The 23,009-nt window shown below is 39.2% G+C and overlaps 1 protein-coding gene across 1 annotated transcript in view; it reads right to left on the reverse strand.

The window, feature by feature from the left end:
• Positions 1-2,740: 2,740 nt before the first annotated feature.
• LOC114046156 (protein ADP-ribosylarginine hydrolase-like protein 1) overlaps positions 2,741-23,009 on the reverse strand; it is a 46,471-nt gene continuing 26,202 nt past the window's right edge. Inside the window, exons 3-6 of the mRNA XM_027866405.1 lie at positions 16,514-16,654; positions 8,068-8,195; positions 6,300-6,432; positions 2,741-2,898 (exon numbers count right to left, since the gene is read on the reverse strand). Coding sequence (XP_027722206.1) covers positions 2,741-2,898; positions 6,300-6,432; positions 8,068-8,195; positions 16,514-16,654 — 560 coding nt within the window. The remainder of the gene's footprint in view (positions 2,899-6,299; positions 6,433-8,067; positions 8,196-16,513; positions 16,655-23,009) is intronic.

A 23,009-nucleotide genomic window follows, 5' to 3' on the forward strand; every position in this document is an offset into this window, starting at 1 on the left:
AGCACCAGATGATTGAGTATATCATTTCCAAATCCTGAGCAAAAATACATTTTATAAATCTGAAATATGTTTCTCCTTTTTTTTTTTGTCCCAGACTTGTGATTTCATAGACTAAGGAACTCCTAGTAAGGAACTTCCTTTACCAATGCAAATTGGAATCCTCTCCAAAATTTATAGTTAGGACATATGATTTCATGAATGTATGGAATTCCTAGGATAGAAGCTTCTTCCTGATAGGCAGCATGTCTGGGTCTTTTAGTCTTAGAGGTTAAGAGACCTGCCCAGGGTCACAGAGCCAATATGTGTCAGACCTGAGATCTTCTTGACTCTGAAGCCAGCTCTCTATTTAGTATACTATGCTGTCTATTTAATATACTGTGCTGTTTCTTAGACATTTCTATTTAACCCAACTTAATTACATTTCTCCTGCTAAAAGGTACTTTTTTTATTAAGTTTTTACTCAAAGTAAGTACAGTATGTTAACCCTAGTTTCTCTTTTGTCATTATCTATAATATTAAAGTTTTTTTCTCCTGAGTTCTTTTGACTATAAAGCCATGCCAGTATTTGGGAACATTACCTCCAATTATTTAAAAATGTAAAACGCAAAACCCCTTTGGTTCAGTGGTTTGAAGACTTCAGCAGACATTATCTTTTCCCTGGAAAAGGAAAAGGAGAACAACTCGAAAATTCCTGTTCCCACTCTGCATACCTCAAGTCATTTTTGGTTTTCCACTTGAAATTCACCTCAAAAGCTCTGGTTACTCATTCATGATGAAGTAAGAAATTTGGGAGATAAAGAAAAAGCAGAGAGTTTGAATTATCTCAAGCAGTAATTCGTAACCTAGGGTCTTTAAAGTTGTTTTAAAAATAGTTTTATATTTCAAAGTGGTTTTCTTTTGTAACCCTATATAATTTGTGCATTTAAAAACATTCTAAAGGGCAGCTAGGTGGCTCAGTGGATAGAGCTTTGGCCTTGGAGTCAGGAGGATCTGAGTTTAAACCCAGCCTCAGACACATAACACTCACTAGCTGTGTGACTCTGGGCAAGTCACTTACCCCCAATTGCCTCACCAAAAAAACAAACAAAAGAAACATTCTGAAAAGAGGCCCATAGTCACCAGGCTGCCAAAAGGGTTCATAACACAAAATTGGTTAAGAACCCTAATTTAAAATACAGTTGATTGCTTGAACTCAAACGTCAGGATGCTTAGGTAGAAGCAGCTTTTGACTCCCACACTTCCAAAGGTGATTTTGACCCCCTCCATTACAATTAATGAGCACCTCTCTTCATTAGTCTACTGACACAAAACAAAACTCAAAGAGAAAAAAATGTGAGTAAAGGGCATTTCTCTCACGAAAATAATCTTATACACAAACATATCTAGCATCCATGTATGATTGCCTTGTGGTGTTAGACTGGAAGCCATATGAAAGTAGGAATCATGCCAAGAGTACCTTGGGTGCTCAATGAATGGGTTTACTAGCACATTTTACTCCTGCCATATTTTAGCTGGAGAGGTGCTAGCAGCCTGAGCTCTGTACACACTCCACCACTTTACGTTTCCATTCCATGGAATGTCCTGGGGACCATATTCTGGGGGGCAAGGCCTTTCAGATACATATACAGAGTACATAAAAAGGGACAAGAAAGTATGTAGCCAAGCTGCAAAGGGGAAATGGTGCCAAAGCGTATGTAGCGTTAAACACGAAACTGTCTTTTGCTTGTTTTATTCACACCAGATGCTACTTTTTTTTCCCACTTAAGTTGTCCAGAGCTCAGTTATTTTTAACAAGGGAGCAACTGCTTTCTTTTTTGGGTCTCTCAGGAAGAGAAATTTCAGTCACAGGGAAGACATCACTTCCGGATCAGTGAGCCTGAATGGGGAAAAGCTGCAGAAGACCTAGACTGCAGATTCTCATGCTGACCTCATCACACGTGACAAGCCCAGACCAAGGAAAAAGAGAATGATGTTTGTGAGCAACACGAGAGAGAACCATTTATTTTCTAGTTTGCTTAGGAAGTTGCTTAAAGAAGAGTTTGTTCTAGAAGATCTAGTGTGATTAAAAACACAGGCTGGAAATGTTAAACACAGTGTCATTTGGCTGCATCCTGAGTGCACAAAATTACGGAATTTTTTTCCCCATCATAGAAACATCTCCAGCAATAATACAAAAGCATCATCACACCAAGAAGGGATCAATAAATCTTTGGAGAGCATTCAATTTGCTTGTGTGCAATTCATAAAAATACAAATCTAAATGGGTGAAGCCAATGGTGGTGATGGAAGAAATTTACAATCAATAGGAGACATTTCTGAAGATAGCCATTGACGTTAGCTTTGTTGAAATAACAGAGCAGAGAGCATTAGTTTTGCAGTACAAATAAAATACACAGTTGTCCGGGAGATAATTGGTTTCTTTGGAGGTTTGAGTGGGGCAAATTATATTTAATTGCCACAATAAAATGGGTTTGGATCAGCTAATTTAAAAGAAGAATATTCTCACAGGACAAAAATGTATTTCACACAGCAATTAGGAAGTTGGAAAATCCTTGAAATTGGGCTGTGGGGTTGTGCTTGCTAGTGGCCAATTATGCGTGGACCTCTTTGCTAGCTGAAAACTACACACATATATTATTACATAAATAAAAACTCATTTAGCCTGCACTATGAAAACTAAGGGGTTACCCACAGGACTTGGAAAGAGTCTCTACAGAAAGGGAAAGTGGCAGAAACTGCTTTACTTTTCTTCTGTGGATATGCGGTATAGTGCTTCGCCCAAATTCTCAAGCTTCTCTTTGTGTTCCAGGTCCTGGTACAAGCCTTTGGGAATATTGTTCAGGCCGTAGAGCAAGCCATATATACATCCAGCAATAGACCCAGTAGCTGCGCTCTCACCTGAAACAGGAAACAAGAGAGTGCTTAGCCTTAGAAAATCCCAAGGTTGGGAAATTAGAGCTCATTGTTTCCTACTTCCCCCTCATTTTTTACAGATAAGGAAACAGATCTGTCTGTCAATTACTCAACAAACATTTATTAAGCACTTATTAAGTGTCAGTTACTGCACTAGGTGGAAAAAATACGTAGACTAAAATGAGAGAGTCTCTGCCCTTGAGAAAGACCAAATGTACACAGATAGGTATAAACAAAGTAAGTAAATATAAATTTTGAGGGGAGGCATTAGCCACTGCAGGGCAGCTAGGTGCTCAGTGGATAGAGCACAGGGCCTGGAGTCAGGAAGACCTGAGTTCATATCTGAACCCAGACACTTACTAGCTGTGTGACCCCGGACAAGTCACTTAACCTCTGTTTGCCTTTATCCATTGAACAGGGATATGGCAAACCATGCCAGTATCTTCGCCAAGAAAACCTCATGGAGAGTATGGTCTATGGGGGTAATGAAGAGTTAGACACAACAGAATGCCTGAACAACAAATTAGCTGCTAGGAGTATCAGGAAGAACTAACTTGCAATGGGAAGGATCTCCCAACTTGAAGCCTTTGATATGGCTCGCCTTGGCTTGGTAGATTACCAAATAGAATTACAACACAGGGCAGTCCTCTGTCAGGATTGTGAAATGGGCAACGTTTAGCCACCCTTTTTCTAGCCTTAACCTATTTGCCTTCAGATGTCTAGTGCCCTCACCTCATTAATACCTACTATCCGTGTATGATCTACTACCAATTTGGACAATTTAGTGTATCCTTAAGGCAGTGCATTTCTTCTTCCGGGAAATTTTCATTTATCATTTGATCTTTAGAGCGTCTTCTTAAAAGAATCATTATGAGTGTGTGGGTCCTGTTACAGCAGGTGTGTGATGGCGCACCAACATATTTGCCCTAAGAGTAACATTAGAAGTGTGGGATCAGGCTGAGTTAAACCAGTGCTTGTATTGTGTTTCCTTCTTGGGAATAAACTCTTCTTTCAGGCTCTCCAAGCTCCTTTGGATTCCATCTGGCAATATTTGCCATATTTGGGAATGTGCCAAATTTAGCCTCTTACTCCCATATCTCTTATCCCTTTTCATCTCTTTTGACTACTGTCAACACCTCCTTCTGATCGTCCTCCACTTGAACTGCCGAAGGCTCCTTCTGTTCTCCAGCTAAATTTCTCTTGTGGACAACTAGGGAGACATACCTACTGAGATTATCCACCTTTTCTATTCCTATAAAAACACCCTCCAATCTCAAAATCTTTCACCACCTCAGCTTCCTCTCTTTCAGTTTTCTTATGAGATGATTCCTCTGTGACTCATTTTTTCCTGATCACATTTCCCCCTGCCCCATCCTCCTTCCTACGCCTCGTCTATCTGTCCTCACTCTGCTCACCATAGCTCCCCTCAACTGTTTACTGATATGAGGCAAACGGTCATAGTGGGGAGAGTGTTAGGATTGTAGTCAGGAAGACAAGGGGTTAACTCCTTCCTGCTCCTGACACTTACTAGTTGTGAAGTCCTGGACAAATCATTTAATCTGTCTGAACTTCAGTTTCCTCATCTTTAAAATATACTAATAATAGTATATAATTCCCAGGCTTGTTGTGACACTTAAATGAAAAATATATGCAAATTGCCTTGCAAACTGTAAAGTGATATATAAATGTCAGTCATTTTGATTGACTGACCCTTTCCAACTCTTGGATTGGTCATAACTCCTCAGAGAACTCCTCCTTTCCCCTTTCTTCCCCCTTCTCCTTTCTTCTGCCCTGTTTTCTCCTCCCCTCTTTCAAAAAAATCCTAACAACCTGCCTCTATTAACCAGTTTTGAAACCTCTAATGATGAGGCATTTTGTAACTTCACATCATAGCTAGGATTCCTATCCAGGTCTCAGAAATTCTATGTTGTTTGTTGTTGCTGTTTAGGTGATTAGTCATGTCCAACTCTTGGTGAACCTGTTTGGGGTTTTCTTGGTAAAGATACTAGAGTGGTTTTCCATTTCCTTCTCCAGCTCATTTCATAGATGAGGGACTGAGGCAAACAGGGTTAAGTGACTTGCCCAGGGTCACACAGCCAGAAAGTGTCTGAGGCCGTGTTTGGAATCAGGAATACTTATCTTCCTGAGTTATCCTTCCCTGTTATATGGCAATAGACCAGATGTCTAAAGCATAGTGTTAAAGGGGAGGTCTGTCATAATTTCCCTCTTCCCCTAAGGGAAGCATGATGTAATATTGATTGCACCTGTGTTGATTATAACATTAAGTAAAACAATCTCTTCTAACTTCAGAGAATCAGAACATCTTTGAATTATAGAAGGCAATTCAAAGGTCATAATATAACCTTTTCCTTACATATGCACACCATATGTAGAGACAAAAGTCAATTAATAACATAATCGTTGACACTGCAGAAACTGAGATATCGACCTGGTCAACCCAGCTGAATAAATCCTGCCTTAGTTCTGGGCCAACACTGATGAAGAATTCCCACCTGCTCCAACACACTACATTTGATTTTTTTCCTCCCACTTGAACTGAGGAGAAGAGGTCAGGATGAGGCTGTATAAGAAAACATGCTTGCCACTGGTGTTTCTGAGTGTTTGAAACCAACAATAACAAAAAACGAAGAATAAGGAATGGGACGTAATGATTTACATTGCTCCAAACTGTCTGCTTATTTTGGGAGAATGTGCCACTTAAACCGCACTAGATGTCTATTAATTTAAACAAAGAGAGGTATGGATGCTACAGATGTGAAGAAATGTCACATGAAGTTTCAGATGAGTTCACCATATTATTAGCTTTAATTAATTAAACTTTTATTTTACTACAAGAGACCTGTCTTAGGAGGTGAGAGTAATCTGTAAATTTCTGTAATGTATAAAAAAAATCATATCAATAAAATTTTTTTAAACTTAAAAAAGAGGGGCAGCTAGGTGGTGCAGTGGATAGAGTACTGGCCCTGGAGTCAGGAGGACCTGAGTTCAAATCCAGCCTCAGACCCATAATACTTTCTAGCTGTGTGACTCTGGGCAAGTCACTTAACCCCAATTGCCTCACTAAAAAAAAAAGAAGAAAAAAAAACTTAAAAAAGAAATACAGTTATACATGTATGTATATATGCATGCTTTGTGTATATTGACTATATACAGGTGTATATGTATGTGTATATGTGTGTACATGTGTACATATGTCAGGGTGTGCATGTGTGTATGTGTGTGTATACATATACATGTACATATATATATTCCTGCTGGAGGGAGACTTTGGAAAGAGGCACTGGCCATTCCGAAGATCAGTACCTCAAAAATCATAGAATGTCACAATTACCAAAACCCCCAAATGTAAAGAAGAAGAAACTGACCTCCATGAAACATGGCCCGGTTACAGAGCTCTGCCCAGTTGTCCCCTGCTCCCAGAAGAGCGTCATATGCAATCATTGGTGCATCATGGCCCCTTCTTCCACCTCGACCTTCTGAACTCCATTTTCTGTAAGTCTGATGAAGTGACCAAGGTCAGTTATTTGAGCTTTAGAAAATCATTGAAAAGGTTTAACTGTTTTATGCTAGGTTGTTATTGTTGTTGTTGTTGTCTTAGCTCCAAATGTTAACTTGGGGTATTTAGAAAGTCTTAGCTGGGCATATCCATAGTGTTTGACTCACGATCATTCGAATAACTGAGGAAAACTAGACTGGTAAAAACAAAGTTGATGATGACATCACTTTTTAATAAATAACAAAATTGATTTGGTTTCATTTGGCGCATTCATGAAATGGCATCACATCAGTGCTATCTTGATAGGGAAAAGGACTGGACCAGTATTTTCACTGATAATAAGGAATTCATAGCAAGGAAATTCTCTCTATCAATGCAAGATGGAACCTTTTTCTACAATTTAGGGAGCTGCCCAGAGCACTGAAAAGTTAAGTGACTTTCCCAGAGTCACCAAGACAATAAATGTCAGAGACAGAAGTTAGACCTAGGCCATCCTGGCTTTGAGGCCAATTCTCTATCTTCTTCTATACCACTTGCCATACTGCCTTTCACATTAATAGCCACTCCTAATTTTATACCTTTATTCCAAAGAATTCTTAATTCTCCCCCAACTCAGATATACCATCTTTTTATCCTCATAGTATTTCTTACGTGGTACATAAGAGTAACATACCCAACATACACATGGAAGCCTTAAGGGCAGGGCTGTATTTGAGAATTTTTTCACCTCGGGCAAGTACCAATAATTGTGTCCTGGGGAAAGCAGTAGGAAACAAGACCTCAGTTAAGAGGTAGTTAGTGTTGATTAGGGCAATGTAGGAAAGGAGCTCTCCCTAACCCATCATCCAGTAGCTTCCTCTTTTACCTAATTGTTCTTACTAAGTAGGTGCTAAGCTGGTTGTCTCTGCACAGTTGAAGGACTGCAAATATTATCAGCACTTGCTAAATTTAGTACCCCGGGGCAAAGCACTCAGCCCCCCTGTCCAGAGTTATGGCTCTCACCAAAGGGCAGACAAGGTAATAGATGAGGGTATTGAAAGAAGCTAGGACTAAAATTCAAGCTTTCTGACTTACCAGTGTGGTGCAATGCTCATACCAGACAATTTATAATTTTCTGGATGACTAACTGAGCAATCTAAACCTGTAGTTATTGTTCCAATTTGAGAGACAGAGAGAAAGAGAGTGAAGGGAGGAAGAGAGAGAGGAAGGGAGGAAGGGAGGGAGGAAGGAAGGAAGGAAGAGAAGGAGGGAAGAAAGGAAAGAAGGAAAGAAGAGTAACTAGAGAGACGCCCGAGAATTCTGCCTTGTATTCCAGTACTGTGGATAGTATAATCACACTTAGAGTTTGTATATCCAGGAATATTCCAATTTTGTTTTGGAAATAATTTATATTGAATAAGATTATATGAAAACCATAGGCAGAAACAAACGTTTAAAGTGTGTATTTAAAATATTTGACTTCCTAAAGTGTTTTTATGAAAGTACAAACAGCCAGTATTCTCATTCTTTAATCTTTTACCCAGGCTAACAATCTACTCCCTGAAAACCACAAAGTGAGCCTTCAGGAACCCCCTACAGAACGCAATGAAGACAGTTAATATTCTGAAATTTTTCTGAAGGAAAATCATCAAGTTTACCTTATCTCTCTCCTCTGCATCATAATGATCAGGAAAAGTGGGTTTATTATCTTGGTCTTCAGCAATTTTTCTCTCCTCCAAATAAAACTGCCACTTGGCTTCAAAGTAAAACCAGTGTTCTTGGTATTCTAAATATAAAGGAAATCAACAGTGATATTCAGTCTTGGCAGAGGAGTCCTTAAAATACTCATTCTGGTTAAAGGCACCCTGAAAATAGTTTTTTTGTGGTATCTTTGGTTCTTATATATTATATACCTCATTGTACAATAATTTGCCAAATCTCATTGATTCAGACTTTGCAATCCCTCTTGTCTCCATCCCTTCCCCTCCAGACCCAGCAAGAACACTCTAGTGTAGACATTAATTACCGCCTGATTGGATTATTACAATAGCTTCTGAACTGGTCTTCTAGCTTCAGGATTCTGGCTCAGCATCATTAAAAAGTGAGGAGGAGAGTAAAAACACTTACCGCTTTTTTTTTTTTAATTAATGCCTTTTGGTTTTAATATCAGATTCATTTTCAAATATATCCTCTTCCCTCTCCTCCACAGTGAACTAAGCCCTTTCTTCAAACAAATATTTTAAAAGAAAAAATAAAAACAATTTAACAAAACCAATAAATGTATAGACCACAATGAACATTATATAAAATATGAAATTTCACACCCAAAGTCTCCTACCTCTGCAAGGCAAGAAGTACATTTTCTCAACTATTCTCAACATCTAAGATAGGGCATACTTATATACTATCTTCTCACTTTCTCTCTTCATCCCCACCCCCTACCACAGTCCTCAGGATTCACCAAGGTCCATCCCTTCACCAACACTTAGCTATCGCTGCCATTTCCCCCATTCACCTCCCTCATTCCCCACCCCAAACTTTATTTCAGTTATAGTACTTAACCCATTCCCAGTTCTTTAGTCTCAGTTCTTCAGTCTCTATCTTTCAACCCTCAGATCCTTATCCCACCTTCTTCTCCAGAGGGAAGGGGCTGACCTACGGAGGGAAGGGGCCCCTCTAAGTCAGCATTTTATACTACTGCTGGATTAACCTTCAATTTTGCATGAGGATGAATCTCTTTACTCTACTCAAAACCTTTAATAACTTCTTATTGCCTTCTGGTTACTATCCAAATTTCTTAATCTGGCATTCAGGGTCTACCACAATCTGGTCTCACCATACCCTTCCAGCCTTAAGTCACTCTTTCTCTTCACTTATGCCCCAGGACACAGGATCATCTGTAAGGCTCTTTGCCAGGGGTCAGCAAACTACTGCCCAAGGGCCAAGTCTAGCTTTTTCCTAATTTTGTACAGCCCCGGCTAAGAATGGCTTTTACCTTTTAAAATATAATAAAATCTTATTTTAAGATGTAAAAACTATTCTTAGCTGTAGCCATATAAAACAGGATTATGGGAGGGGTATAGTATGCCAACCCCCACAACATTTTCCATTCTTTTGTGTCTTTGCTCATTTTGCTCCCCATTTTTGTAATGCTTTCTTCATCTTCTCTGTTGCCCCCTTCTCTGTCCCATGAAATTCTATCCATCTTTCAAGATCTAGTTCAAAGGCAGTATCCTACAATTCTTGCCAATTGAAAATGATCTTGTCTTCTTTAGTCCTCATATAACCTTGTTTATGCCTCTCACACACTCATGTTCCATTTTATATTATAGTTATTTGTGTATATGTTGTATTTAGGAGATTGTTAGATCCATAAGGCCAGAATAAACCCTAAAATCTGAAATAGTTTAAAAAAGAAATTTAGAAAGGCCACATCTCCTTTCCAGCTCACTCTTCTCTACCAAATGACCTAATAAATTTCTATCTACCCTTTTCTGGCACCAAATACATAATGCTCTGCACATAGTAGACACTTAATAGATGTTTGTTGAAAGGAATGAGGCCATAATTTTGCTTTTCCAATACAATAAAGGCAATTCCCAAGAGATATCATGGTGCAATGAGAGAAAAAAACAAAACACTGGATTTGGAATAAAAAAATAATTTGGAACCAAAAACAATGGGAACATTGGATTTGAATCCTGGCTCTGCTACCTGTCCAAGGTATGTGACCTAGGGCAAAATCCTTAATCTAAGATTCAGTTCCTCATCTGGAATGGTCAGGATATCGAGATTTGTATTAGTTACTTTATAGCATCTGTTATTGGAAGACCTAAATAAGATCACATACATAAAAGCTCTTTGTTGTATAAAATGCTATGTATTATTATTATTACCACCACTATTGATAATGATAGTAATGACCTTACTCTTCTGGCATAGTTTGAACTCTGACTCTGACAGGGTCTATCAAACTGGAACACATCAAATACAGACACAGCAATGGTCTGTTGTCCATGGACCAGTCTAGCTGACTGCAGAGGGGTTTATAACCATAAGATTGGCCATGAAGTGATCAATATTTGATGAATCAATATGGTGGAATTGAGAAAATACTGGTCATAGAATTCAAGGAGACCTGAATTACAATCTTGCCTCTGACATTTGCTAGTTGTATGACTACCACAGACAAGTCACTTCTACAAACTTCAGTTTCCTCACCTGTAAAATGGGGATAATAGTAATTGTGGTAACTCATAGGGCTATCAGGATCAAATGTGATAATATATGTACAGTGCTTGGCAAATCTTAAAGAGCTATGAAAATTTTTAATATTAATAAGAATTTATTTTTCTTAATACTAATATCATCATTGACATTGCCTTCATTTGGTTTCACTATTTCTAGTTCTAGTTGCTAGCTCCTCTATGAAGACTTCTCTATCCCCTCTTTGAGTTGCTATTGTTCTCTCTTCTTCTCCAAATTGCTTTTATTTATCAGGGTCCATGTGATAGTCTCTTAAAAGAATGTAAACTCTTCAAGGGTAGTGATATTTTTCTTTTTGTAGTTGTATCCTGGTACCTTGCATGGTTCCTTGTATGTGCTTAATATACACTGACTGAACTGAATTGAGTATTATTTTGACCACAGCAAGTCCTGAAGACCATGTTTTACTGAGGGCATGAAGGGGTAGTGACCTACATCAATGGAGAATTACCTACACTGAAGAAATTACAAATCTTATAAATAAGTAATAATATTAATAATAATAAATGATGGTACAAATGGTAATTAGACTCCCAGGTTAGGCCACAAAAACTTAAACCATTACACATTGGAAATATATTGCACGAATACTACTACAAATTCTCTGGGAAAATATATTCTGAGCCCCAAACTGCAGTGATAGTCAATAAACTGCCTACTATGTGCCAGACACTGCATGAAACACTGAGGATGCAAAGAAGGCAAGACAGTCCCTGCCCTTGAGGAGTTACCCAGTCACCTTCACATTCCCTTATAGGTCAGTAGGACCTATGATATGATGGAGGAGGGAGCTAGCAGGAGTGGAGAATGAGGATCTAAGAGTAGGTTAAAAATAGCTTGGAATTGGTAGGTAGTAAGGAGCAGGGATTGAGGAGTGAGTGAGGTGGTCGTGGGGCATAGAGCTAGATGTGGGGTGGAGATCTGGGGTGGGGCAGGGATGAGGAGTGAGGAGCTGGGATGAGGAGCCTGAAAGGCAGGGAGAAAGGATGAAGGCTAAGGAGCTTGTGAGGAAGCACTGTAATAAAAGTCTTCCCTTCCTCCCTTCCCATTCCCACCTTGATGTTGCTAGGGAAGATGGGCTAGTGAAGGCATAGGCTGCAGAAAAGTGGCAATCAGTGGTCAGAGAGGCAATCCAATCTTGGGGTATAATAAGGGATAATGATGGTAATATACTAAAAGAACTTATTGCAAATTTGAAATACTAAGGATGTTAGCAGATTGCAGAATCAGTTTCACTGCGGGATTCTCACCACCTCCACACACACCTCCCCATTCCCACCTTTATGTTGCTAGGGAAGATGGGGTAGTGAAGGCATGGGCTGCAGAAAAGTGTTAATTACAAATTGTGGTCAGACAGAGCAGACATTGGCTTCTGACACCTGCTATAGCAAGAAAGACACTAGCTCTAGAGTCTGAGAACTCTGTTTGAAATCCGCAGGAAAGCGTGATTGCAGAATGGGAGGACTCAGGTTGGAATCCTACCTCTGATCCCAAGTTACTTTACCTGCTGAGCCTCAGTTTTTATCTGTAAAATGAGGAGATTGGGCTAAATGACTTGTGAAGTCTCTTCCAGATCCACAGCTATGACAGCTGGAGTTCCTTGGACCCTACTCAACTGGGGCGGTAATTGTATGCCAGAACTATATAGAAATGCTGGGTTAATAAATTCAGAACTACCTGTATATTTTAATGTGGTTTGATTGTATTTGTAAGATGGGATTATTATCAGTCAGTGTCTACTAAAAAAGAAAAGGTGAATAAAACAGGGAGGGAGAAAATGTTATTCCAAAACTGCTTGACTGAACTTTGAAAATAGAAGCATTAACATACCTCTGCTTTAGTTTTGCAACATGGTTTCATCAGTGTAATAGAGATACTAAATGTCAGATTAGTTGAGAATCCCACTAACAGCATGCTTACAAATCAGAGAGATAGGAAGTCTTATTTAGCCTGCTTAACAGTCTAAAACACATTCCCAGAAATGTTTAAGTATCTATTCTAAGGCTCTACCAAACAGGAGTAGAATTACAATGTACCTAATCACTACACGTACTAGCATGTACTTAACCACCATACATAAGTACATTACACCTCCTTAAGAAAATAAAACCAGAGTGTGTGTGTGTGTGTGTGTGTGTGTGTGTGTGTATGTGTGTGTGTAGGGGGTGAGAATCCTGCAGTGAAACTGATTTTCCAATCTGCTAACATCCTTAGCATTTCAAATTTGCATTAAGTTCATTTAGTACACTACCATCATTATCCCTAATTATACCCCAAGATTGGATTGCTCTCTGACCCCATTTTTCAGGTGGAAAGGATGAGAGACAGAGATGTTAAGCCACTTCTTCAAGACCACCCAAAAAATTCACAGAAGACTCAGAATTCAAAGTTACAGTCTCTATTCTCTCATCTGTAAAATGTGGAAAATAGTACTGGTACCTATTGCCAAGGATTGTTGTGAGGATCAAATGAGATAACACATATAAAGAATCATTTTGTAAATCTTAAGGGGTTATATAAATGCTATCTATTATAATAATTATTATATTGTCTAGGTTCATGTAAGTAGTAGGGGCAGCTAGGAGCAACAGTGGATAGAGTGGCCTTAGACACTCGCTGTGTGACCCTGGGTAAGCCACTTAACCCTGTTTGCCTCAGTTTCCTCATCTGTAAAATGAGCTAGAGAAGGAAATGACAAATCACTCCATATCTTTGCCAAGAAAACTCCAAATGGGGTCACAAAGTGTCAGACACAACTGAACAAGGTCATATGAGTAGTATCAGAAGTAAGATATGAACGTAAGGTTCATCTAACTCTAGAGCCTATACACACTTTCCCCTACATCAAACTACCTCCTCCTGGGTCCCACTCAGTGAGGCAAAGTAGAAAGGAAGGAAAAGTGACAGGAAGGACTGATGCCATAGGTCCTGAGCTGCCTCAACTGAATAGAACAGATTTTGGGATGCTTACAAGCTCTTGGTGGAAAAGACTGACAAAAGGAACTAAACCTAAGGCACCTAAACTGTGTCCTTAGAAGTCATTGGCTTGGGACACAGCAACAGATTGGTTAAGGACTTTCAGGGTGTGGGAGAAGTCATTGTTTTAATATATTTGATTTAGTTGCTTTTGCTTCTATGGGCATGAATAAAGAACTGAATCAATTAAACCTAGCTTGTACAATCAACTCCATTACACTATGCTAATTTGATTAAATGGATATTCAGCATCAAGGTAAGAGAGAAAAGTTTTCTTGGCAGATGAGGGCTGAGCCAAGAGACTAATCCAAAATCTATTGTGAAAAACACTGCCACCCACAAAGGGGGTGCAACCAAGAGATAGAAGTAGTTAGTCTCTGAGAAGCAGAGCATCTGGGTGATGGAGCTAGATGGTACAGTGGATAGAATTCCAACCTTAGAGATTGGGAAGACCTGATTTTGAATCCTGTCTCGAATGCTTTGTAGCAGGGTGACCATTGGCAAGACATTTAGTCTCTCTCAATCTCATCTATAAAATAGAGATAATAATAGCATCTACCTCACAGAGCTGTTACAAAGATCAAATGAAGTAATATATGTAAAGTAGTTCATAAGCCTTATGAGCTATATGAGTATCTGCTATTAACCACATTGGGACTTGGTGTTCCCACTGAATGCTCTCTGACATTGAGTGGAATGAAGAACCACATGAGTGAGGTGGAGCTACCAATCCCTGATCCTTATTAACTAATAAGGTCAGGAATCTTGGCAGCTATGCCTTCTGGTGGGTAAAGAGATAAACAGTGGTGAAAGGCATAAGCCACTGTTGGACCAGTGACAAGTTCTTCAGAGTTCCATGGTACATGTAAAAAACTCAGAAATGAAAGACTGATTAGATTTTTTTTTTAAGTAGAGGCCACTTAAGGAAGGAGTCTTGGTACAGTAAAATAAGGCTAAGACAGAGTTGATTCAGAAGTGACAGGATTTACCACGCCAGTGAGCCCAGGTATCAGATCTATCTTCGTTGCATTCAGCCAATAATGCATCTGAGAGCTTGGTAGAAAGTGTCATTTGGATCAGAGAATTATGGGAAGACAGCATTTTGAGCTAAAAAAAAAAAGACTTTGGAGAGGAAGAGAAGGAACTCAATGAATCTTTGTTGAGATACATTGAATTGATTGAAAGGGTGCTTCCTTAGCATTAGAGATAAAAATAGTTTTTTGTTTTTAACTAGTGGGATGATAAGAAACCAAAATACAGCGTTATTTAACAAAAGCCAAAATTCGGACAGAACCTCTGACTTAATTAGCTTTGAGAATAAAAGTACAAAAATTTGTTAATTGTTCATACCTTTTATGGGCATTGACATAAAGAAATAGATATTTAAGAAAAGAACCTAGAATCCCAAGTTCTCTTTCCCCCTCCCTCTCTTCTCTCTCACTCTCTGTTTTCCTGTCTCTTTCCCTTTGTCTCTCCCCCTCTCTCTTCTCCCTTCCCTCCTGTCTTTCTGTCTCTTTTCCTTCATCTTTTCTTCTCTCTCCTTCTCTCCCTCCCTTTCTCTTTCTGTTTTTCTGTCTCTTTCCTTCCATCTTTCCATCTCTCTAATTCCCTCCTCCATCTTTCATTTCTTCCCTCTTTCTCTTTCTAACTCCTCCCTCTTTCTCTCTCTTTTTTCCTCTCTCCTCTCTGTCTCTCTCTCTGTATATGTATACATGATACACAAACATACTTCCTCTGATATTGATATTTAAGCATGTCTCTATATTAATACTATTCGAGACTTCAATACTTAAAAGGTCCAGTGATTTCATCGGAGTGCATATTCACTCCACCAACACATATTGTGACTGTTTATACCTTATGAGCTAGTTTTCATGAGTTGCTGTAATTGGAAAAAATATCATTTGGCTAATCTTATGACAATATGCTTCTCAATACTTAGCTATGGTAGTCCTTGGATAACAGATACCCACTCCATCACTGATTCTGTACTTTAAACCATTCCAATTTGGTAGGACCAGATCTTGTACTTTACTGCCATAGCATTAGAGTACACAGAATCACCTCCATGACATGATGAGGTGTTGAAATTGGGCTTTAATGAAATTTACCCATGACTATTGGAGGGATTAGAAATCACACGATCACAGTACTGAGAAGGACCTCAGAAAATTATCTATGTTCCTGTTTCATGGTAGTATAGAGCCTAAGTCATATGAGAAGGACCATTAAGAGGAAAAAAACACTCAGAAAAAAAATTTTAAATAAACATCAATCCTAATACTCCACCTTAAGTGTGTTGAAATCATATTGATTTCATATCATTGATATCATATTGAAATTTATTAAATAAGAGCCAACCCACAGCTCTTATGGCTATATTGTAGCTGTACGAAGATGTAGCAAACTCATTCAAATATGTTTTTTCCTTAAAAGGCATTGAAACTATCCTTGAAAGATGATTGGATCAGAGGAACTAATGACTCAGGTTATTAACATCACTTCCTGATCACCCACCTACAAAACAGTCCCAAGGCTCTGTCCGATGGTTGGCTGAAGATGGACAACTCAAAGGCAGGAGAACTTTGCTCATCGGAATCAATTTGGGGTATTCTCAACATACATTCTCATTGAATATCCTTTTCCTGCTGTTTGCCAAGCAAATCTGCTTTTGTGAGCTGCCGAATGCCTTGTAGGTATCTCATTTCAATAGATATTTAATATTCAATAGATATCTCAATCCAATGTGGAACATAAACTTCTAGGAGACTAGTCCAAGACTGGCCTAGCCTAGAACAATATGAATCAAGGCTATTACCCTCTCTCCAACAACAATGCACCAGAAAAATAAACCATCCTTACCTGCCATATGTCGAATTGTCTTTTTACAGAATTCTTCAGCCATTGGCACCACCTTCATCATATCTCTCCCCCACTGCACAAGTGGCTTTCCTTGGATGGCATAAGAAACAAAGAGGGCTGTGCATAGGGACCCCAGGAAACCTAGACATTGGGAAGAACAGCAGAAAAGAAAGAACAGAAGAAAGGGTGACACCTTTGTTATCTAATCAGGAAGTCATTACTAACTGGCACCCTCTTTTGGACAGCTCTGAGCTTATGTAACCAAGTCAGCCAACAAACATTTATTAAATGCCTAATATGTGATAGGGGTAGCTAGGTAGTGCAGTGGATAGAGTGTTAGCCCTAATATCAGGGGGACCTGAATTCAAATCCTGTCTCAGACATTTACTGGCTCTGTGACCCTGGGCAAGTCCCTTATCCCTGTTTGCCTCAGTTTCTTCATCTGTAAAATGAGCTGGAGAAGAAAATGGCAAATCACTCCAGTATCTTTGCCAAGAAAATTCCAAAAAGGGTCACAAAGAGTTGGACACAACTAATTCACACACACACACACAAACATACACACGCACACACATACGTGATAGGAGCTGGGAATACAAAGGCAATAGTGAAACAGTCCCTGGCCTCAGGGGGCTTACATTCTCTAGGGAAAACAACATATACACACATAAGTATAAACAAAATATATACAAAGTAGAGACAAGGTTGTTTTGGCAGGGAAGGCATCACTACAAGTGAGGGGACCAGAAAATATTTCATATGGAAGGTGGTGCTTGAGCTACGTCTTGGAGGAAACAAGAGATTCTAAGAAGAGAGAGAATATTCTAGTCATGGAGAATAGCACATAAATGAAGGCTGTCTAAAGAGCCAAGAGGATTTTTCATATTATGGAAAGATGTTCCACGTGTTAGCACTCTTAGATAAATTCAGAACAGACTCTTCCATTACATCCCTATCAGTATTCCCCTCCATATGACTACACTGCAGGCAGACCGGCCTACTTGCTCTCCCATAAATGTTTTGCCTCTAAGCTTCAGCTGCCCCTTACCCTTGAAATGTTCTAAATGTGGAGGGGATACTTGGCCAGATGCAGATCGAACTAGATGCCCTCTAAGCTCCCTGCAAACCCTGAGATTCTATGATACTTTGAAATTCCGCCCATCCCTCAGGGCCCATATCAAATGCCACTGCTATAATGGAACCATCCTTGTTCCTTTTCCCATACCCCATCCATAATGATCCTTCCCCTCTTAGACTTTGTGTTACACTTGGTTTGCATCTCTCACACGTCTCTATATTTTAGTTACCTGTGCATTGAGCCTAACCCCTTATCAAGGTATGAGCTCTGTAAGGGCAAACATCATGCCTTAGATGGCACAGTAGATAGACCAGTGGACTTGAATTCAAATCCAGCCTCAGACACTTACTAGCTATGTAATCCTGGGCAAGTCACTTAACCTCTCTCTACCTCAGTTTTCTTATTTGTAAAATAGGAATAATAATAGTATCTCTCTCCCAGGATTATTGTGAAGATCAAACAAAGTAATAATTAAGTGCTTAGCACAGTGCCTGGCACATAGAAAGCACTATGTAAATGTTGCTATTATTAGTGTTTGACCTCTGTCTCTCCCCCAGTGCCTAGTACATTGCTCTGCACGTGGTAGTTTAGGCACTTAGAAGTCTGTACTATTGGCAAGACAAGAACCATTACTTTTCATATATGCTGCCTTCTGTGCATTGGTTTAAAAAGACAGACCACAATGTATAATTCCTCTATTCAAATTCCAATAAAAAATACGATGCTGAAAAGCCAGTAACTATAAATATATAGAATGATTTGATTCACCTGCATCTGAATTAATGTGCACCGCCATTTGGTTTGGTAAATTAGGTTTTAAGGTATGATGTCATTTTTTTTTTTATATTTTGCCCTGTATGAACCCAACTTGTACTAAATTTATCATCTTTGATTTGTTCTGCTATATTTTCGGACTGGTTCCTGGCCACAAATCAGGAACTTCCCAAATGTTTCCTTGTTAAAATGGGTTTTCTATCCTAGATTCAATGTTCTAGTCTTTTCTTCTTCTAACTTTCTTTGGCTAAATGCTGTCTCACAGTTGGTGGGGTCACTTTTTTTTCTTATATCTGTTGGGATTAAAACTCACATAAATCTGGGAATGTGTGCTTAAGCAAAGCACAGCACATTTACAAAGTATAAATAAGAAATAACAAAAAACAAAATTCCTAGCATTCAAGTCATTTGGATGGAAAAATGTCTTATTATCCATCAGATCTATTCAGAGAGAACAGTAGAATGACTCTAAATAGTAAGAAGACCAGAATTCACACAAATGCTCTTTTAAAAGTGTTATTCTTGATGCGTTGTTTTGATTTTCAGGGAAAGAAAAGGGAAGGTGAATTTTTCAAATTATTGATGGATGAATTTTATTTTGTCTCTTCCAAAATTCTATGGCGCATTATTAAAGGGATAAGTTGTGAGTACTCTGAAAGAGAAGCAGTGATCTCTGTAAGCCAGTCTGGGTTTAGAAAAAAAGTGGCATGCCAGACTAATCTGATTTCCTTTTTAATTAGACTGCTTACTAATTGGGTAGATCAGGGTAATACTATCAGCACAGAGTATCTGGATTTCAGAATAGTAATTGAAAAAGTTTCTAATGGTATCCTTATAGACAAGATGAGGAGATATAGATGGAAATCTACAACTGGTTGAATGATTTGATCCAAAGAGTACTGATTAATGGCTCCTTAGCCTTGAAGGAGATCTGTAGTATGGTTAACTTTAGTTCTGGATGCCACATTTTAGAGAGAACCTTAACAAGCTTTTCATCCTTTGTTTTCCAAGAGGATCAATGACATCATGGAGGGATGTGAACTGGATTTGAATGAGGTAAAGTTTCACAAAGTCATCAGCCTCATTCTCTTTTCCAGATCCATCAAAGTCTAATGGCAAGACAGAAGTCAAGCTAATGACCCCAGAAGGGGTAGATGACCCTGGCATCTTCGAGGCTCTGAGCACTCCACAATGCCTGCTTGAGCCGCCTTCATGGCTGTTGGGACAAACTGTTCTCATCTGCCCATTCTGAGCAGGGAAGTCTTCACATCTTGGGGTACACACCTCCCTAACTCACGAATGCCCTCTAAGGTCCCTTCAAACTTCGAGATTCTATGATACTTTGAAATCCCGCCCATGCCTCAGGGCCCATATCAAATACCACTGCTATAATGGAACCATCCTTGATCCTTTTCCCATACCCCACCCATAATGATCCCTTCCCCTTAGACTTTGTGTTATATTTCGTTTGCATTTCTCACATGTCTCTATATTTTAATTATCTGTGAATTGGCTTGAGGCCCAAAGGTTACCCTCAACTTGGTTTAACTGAGACATCTGCTGAGACAGTTTTACCAGCATTGGCCACTGTGCATGCTACAGCTTCTTGGAGCCACAGGTGAGAGTTGGGTGATAGGCAGATACCAAAGGCGGTTGAACAGCCCTGACAAGCCCTCACACCAGAGGTACTAGTCCTCCTTGAATACCCCATATACCCTATCTTGATAAGCTAAAGAACATCTAAAAGAGAGTGACCAGTATACGTCAAGAACACTCAGAATAATATCATATGAATACTTGCTAAAGAAACTAGGAGGGGCAGCTAGGTGGCACAGTGGATAGAGCACTGGACTTGGAGTCAGGAGGACCAGAGTTCAAATCTAGCCTCAGACACTTGACACTAGCTGTGTGACCCTGGGCAAGTCAATTAACTCTGATTGCCTCACACACACACACAAAATTAAAAATTAAAAAAAAGAAACTAGGAACATTTAAGCTATCAGAGAGAATACTTTAGGAATGAGTAGGTGGAAGGAATGGGCATTTAGGTGGCACAGGGAATAAAACACTAAGCCTAGAGTCAGGAAGACCCGGGTTCAAATCTAGCCCCAGATATTTACTGGGTGACCCTGATCAAGTCACTTAACCCTGTTTACCTCAGTTTCCTCATCTGTAAAATGAGCTGGAGAAGGAAATGACAAACCACTCCTGTATCTTTGCCAAGAAAACTCCAAATGGGATCACAAAGAGTTGGACATGACTCAACAACATCAAGAAGGTGGAAGGAATATTCAATTCATTTATTTGACAGGGCATCATATGAAAGAGGCATTTCAGAAATCAGAGAGTAAGAAGCAGAATCTTTTTAGAACAAACACAAATAAACTTTTTCTGGCATTGAAAGTTCTTTATAATGTGGTCTCAACCACCTTCCCAGCCTTATTATATGTTATTCCCTTTATACATATGCAAATACATACATACATACACACATAAATATTATTCCCTTTCTGTTAGCTAAACTGGGCTTCCTGCTCTTCCTCCTCCAAGGTATTCCATCCCTGTGTGTTTACATTAGCTATTCTCCATGTACATCTTAAAACTCCTAATTTTCTTCCTGGCTCTGCTTAGGCACCGCTTTCTATATGAAGTCTTTCATGTTGTCCATCTCCCCTCCAAGCTGTTATTGCCTTCACGTTATTTTGTATATTATATACCTATATATGTGTATGTTATCTCCTCTAGCCAGATTGTATGATCTCTGAAGGCAAGAGCTGCTTCACTTTTGTTTCCTAGCATGGTACATACAAAGGCTTAATCAACATTTCTTGACTGATTGATTGACTCGTTTTATTTTGTCCCTGATAACAAAAATAACAACAATAGTAACAGTTAACAATTACGTAGTGCTTACTACATGTCAAGCCCTTGTCAATTATCATTTCATTTGATCCTCACAACTACCCTGCAAAGTAGGTGGAATAATTATCTCCATTTTGCAGATGAGACAAACAGAGTTTAAGTGACTTGCCCAAGATCACACAAATCTGAGGTCAGAGTTGAACTCAGATCTTTCTGATTCCAGGTCTAGTGCTCTATCCACAGCACCACATAGGTGTCCAGATAGGAGTAAAAGCAATGGACTAATGGAGCAAAGAATAAATTTTAGCTGGGGAAGAATTTTCCAATAATTGTTGCTGTTCAGTCGTTTTGGTCATGTCTGACTCTTTGTGACCCCATTTGGGGTTTCCTTGGAGAAGATATTGGAGTGCTATTTCCTTCTCTACCAGTTTCCTTCTTCCAACAGGTACAGCTGACAAGAAGTGGAATGAGTTATTTTAGGAGGTAGTGAGGTCCCTATCACTGGAGGTTTTCAAGCAGAGGCTGAATGAATACATGATAAAAATGAGAAAGAGGGCATTTCTGCTCAGGTTCAAGTACAATATTAGATGACCTCTCAGGTCCCTTTCCACCCTGAAATTCTAGGACTCTACACATGCAGTTGACACTATTGATGCCTGGTCTCAGCAGAAAGGCAAGTATTTTGAATTGTTTTGCCAAGAGGTGTAACAGATCTGACCTAATTTATCTGTGTTCTCTTTCTTGCTCCCCACTGTCTACATTTATAACACAATGGGTGGGTGTTGGGATTTGTCAATAGTTATGAATCAGAGAGAAGTAAAAGTCCATGTAGGGATCAGAACTGCAACCTTTTTTGTTACGAGTCATTTTCAGTTGTGTGCAACTCTTCATGACCCCATTTGGAGTTTTCTCAGCAAAGATACTAGAGTGATTTGCCATTTTCTTCTCCAGCTCGTTTTATAGCTGAGGAAACTGAGGCAAACAGGGTTAAGTGATTTGCCCAGGGTCACACAGCTGGTAAGTGTATGAGGCTGGATTTAAACTTAGGTTTTTCTGACTCCAGGCCTGGCACTCTATCCACTGTGCCACCTAACTGCCCTCCTTATTGGCCTCATTATTTTAATAATATGCAAAGCTTAAAAGCCAAAAATATCCTAAATATCTTTTAAATCAAAACCAATTTAAATTATTCATTCTCTATTTGTGAATAACATACTAAGTCGATTCTTAATACTATTAGGGCATTTCCACGGGAAGCACAATTATAATCTAATCCAATAAACATTAAGTGCCTTCTATTTTTTAGGCATAGGGGGATACAAAGACAAAACAAGCTTATGCTCTACTGGGATCTTTTAGAGAGATTCTAACCTAGTTTGGAAAAGTCATTTAATTGGATGGATTTTTGTCCATCTGAAAGATGAAACTTTTAAGTGACAATAACAAGATGGTTGAAAGACCTAAATTAAGTCCCCAGGCGCTTTGGGGAGCTATCCTATGGGTGATTTAAGGAAGAATATGAATGAATCCCACAGGATGAAAAATACATGACTAGACTATGAGCTGCATTTTTGGAGGGATGAGGGCACAGATCTGTTGAAGTATTGATGTCTATCGATAGGGCCTTTGGAAGGCAAATTGCTAAGCACAAGGGCAAGAAATATAGTTTATACCTCGGTTGGCCAATAAGCATTTATTGAGCACCTACTGTGTGCCAGACAGCTGGGTGGTACAGTGGATAGTGTGCTGGGCCTGGAGTCAAGAAGACCTGAGTTCAAATCC

The sequence above is a fragment of the Vombatus ursinus genome, unplaced genomic scaffold, assembly GCF_900497805.2.
Source record: "Vombatus ursinus unplaced genomic scaffold, bare-nosed wombat genome assembly UNPS02014781.1, whole genome shotgun sequence".
NCBI classification, from domain to species: Eukaryota; Metazoa; Chordata; class Mammalia; order Diprotodontia; family Vombatidae; genus Vombatus; species Vombatus ursinus.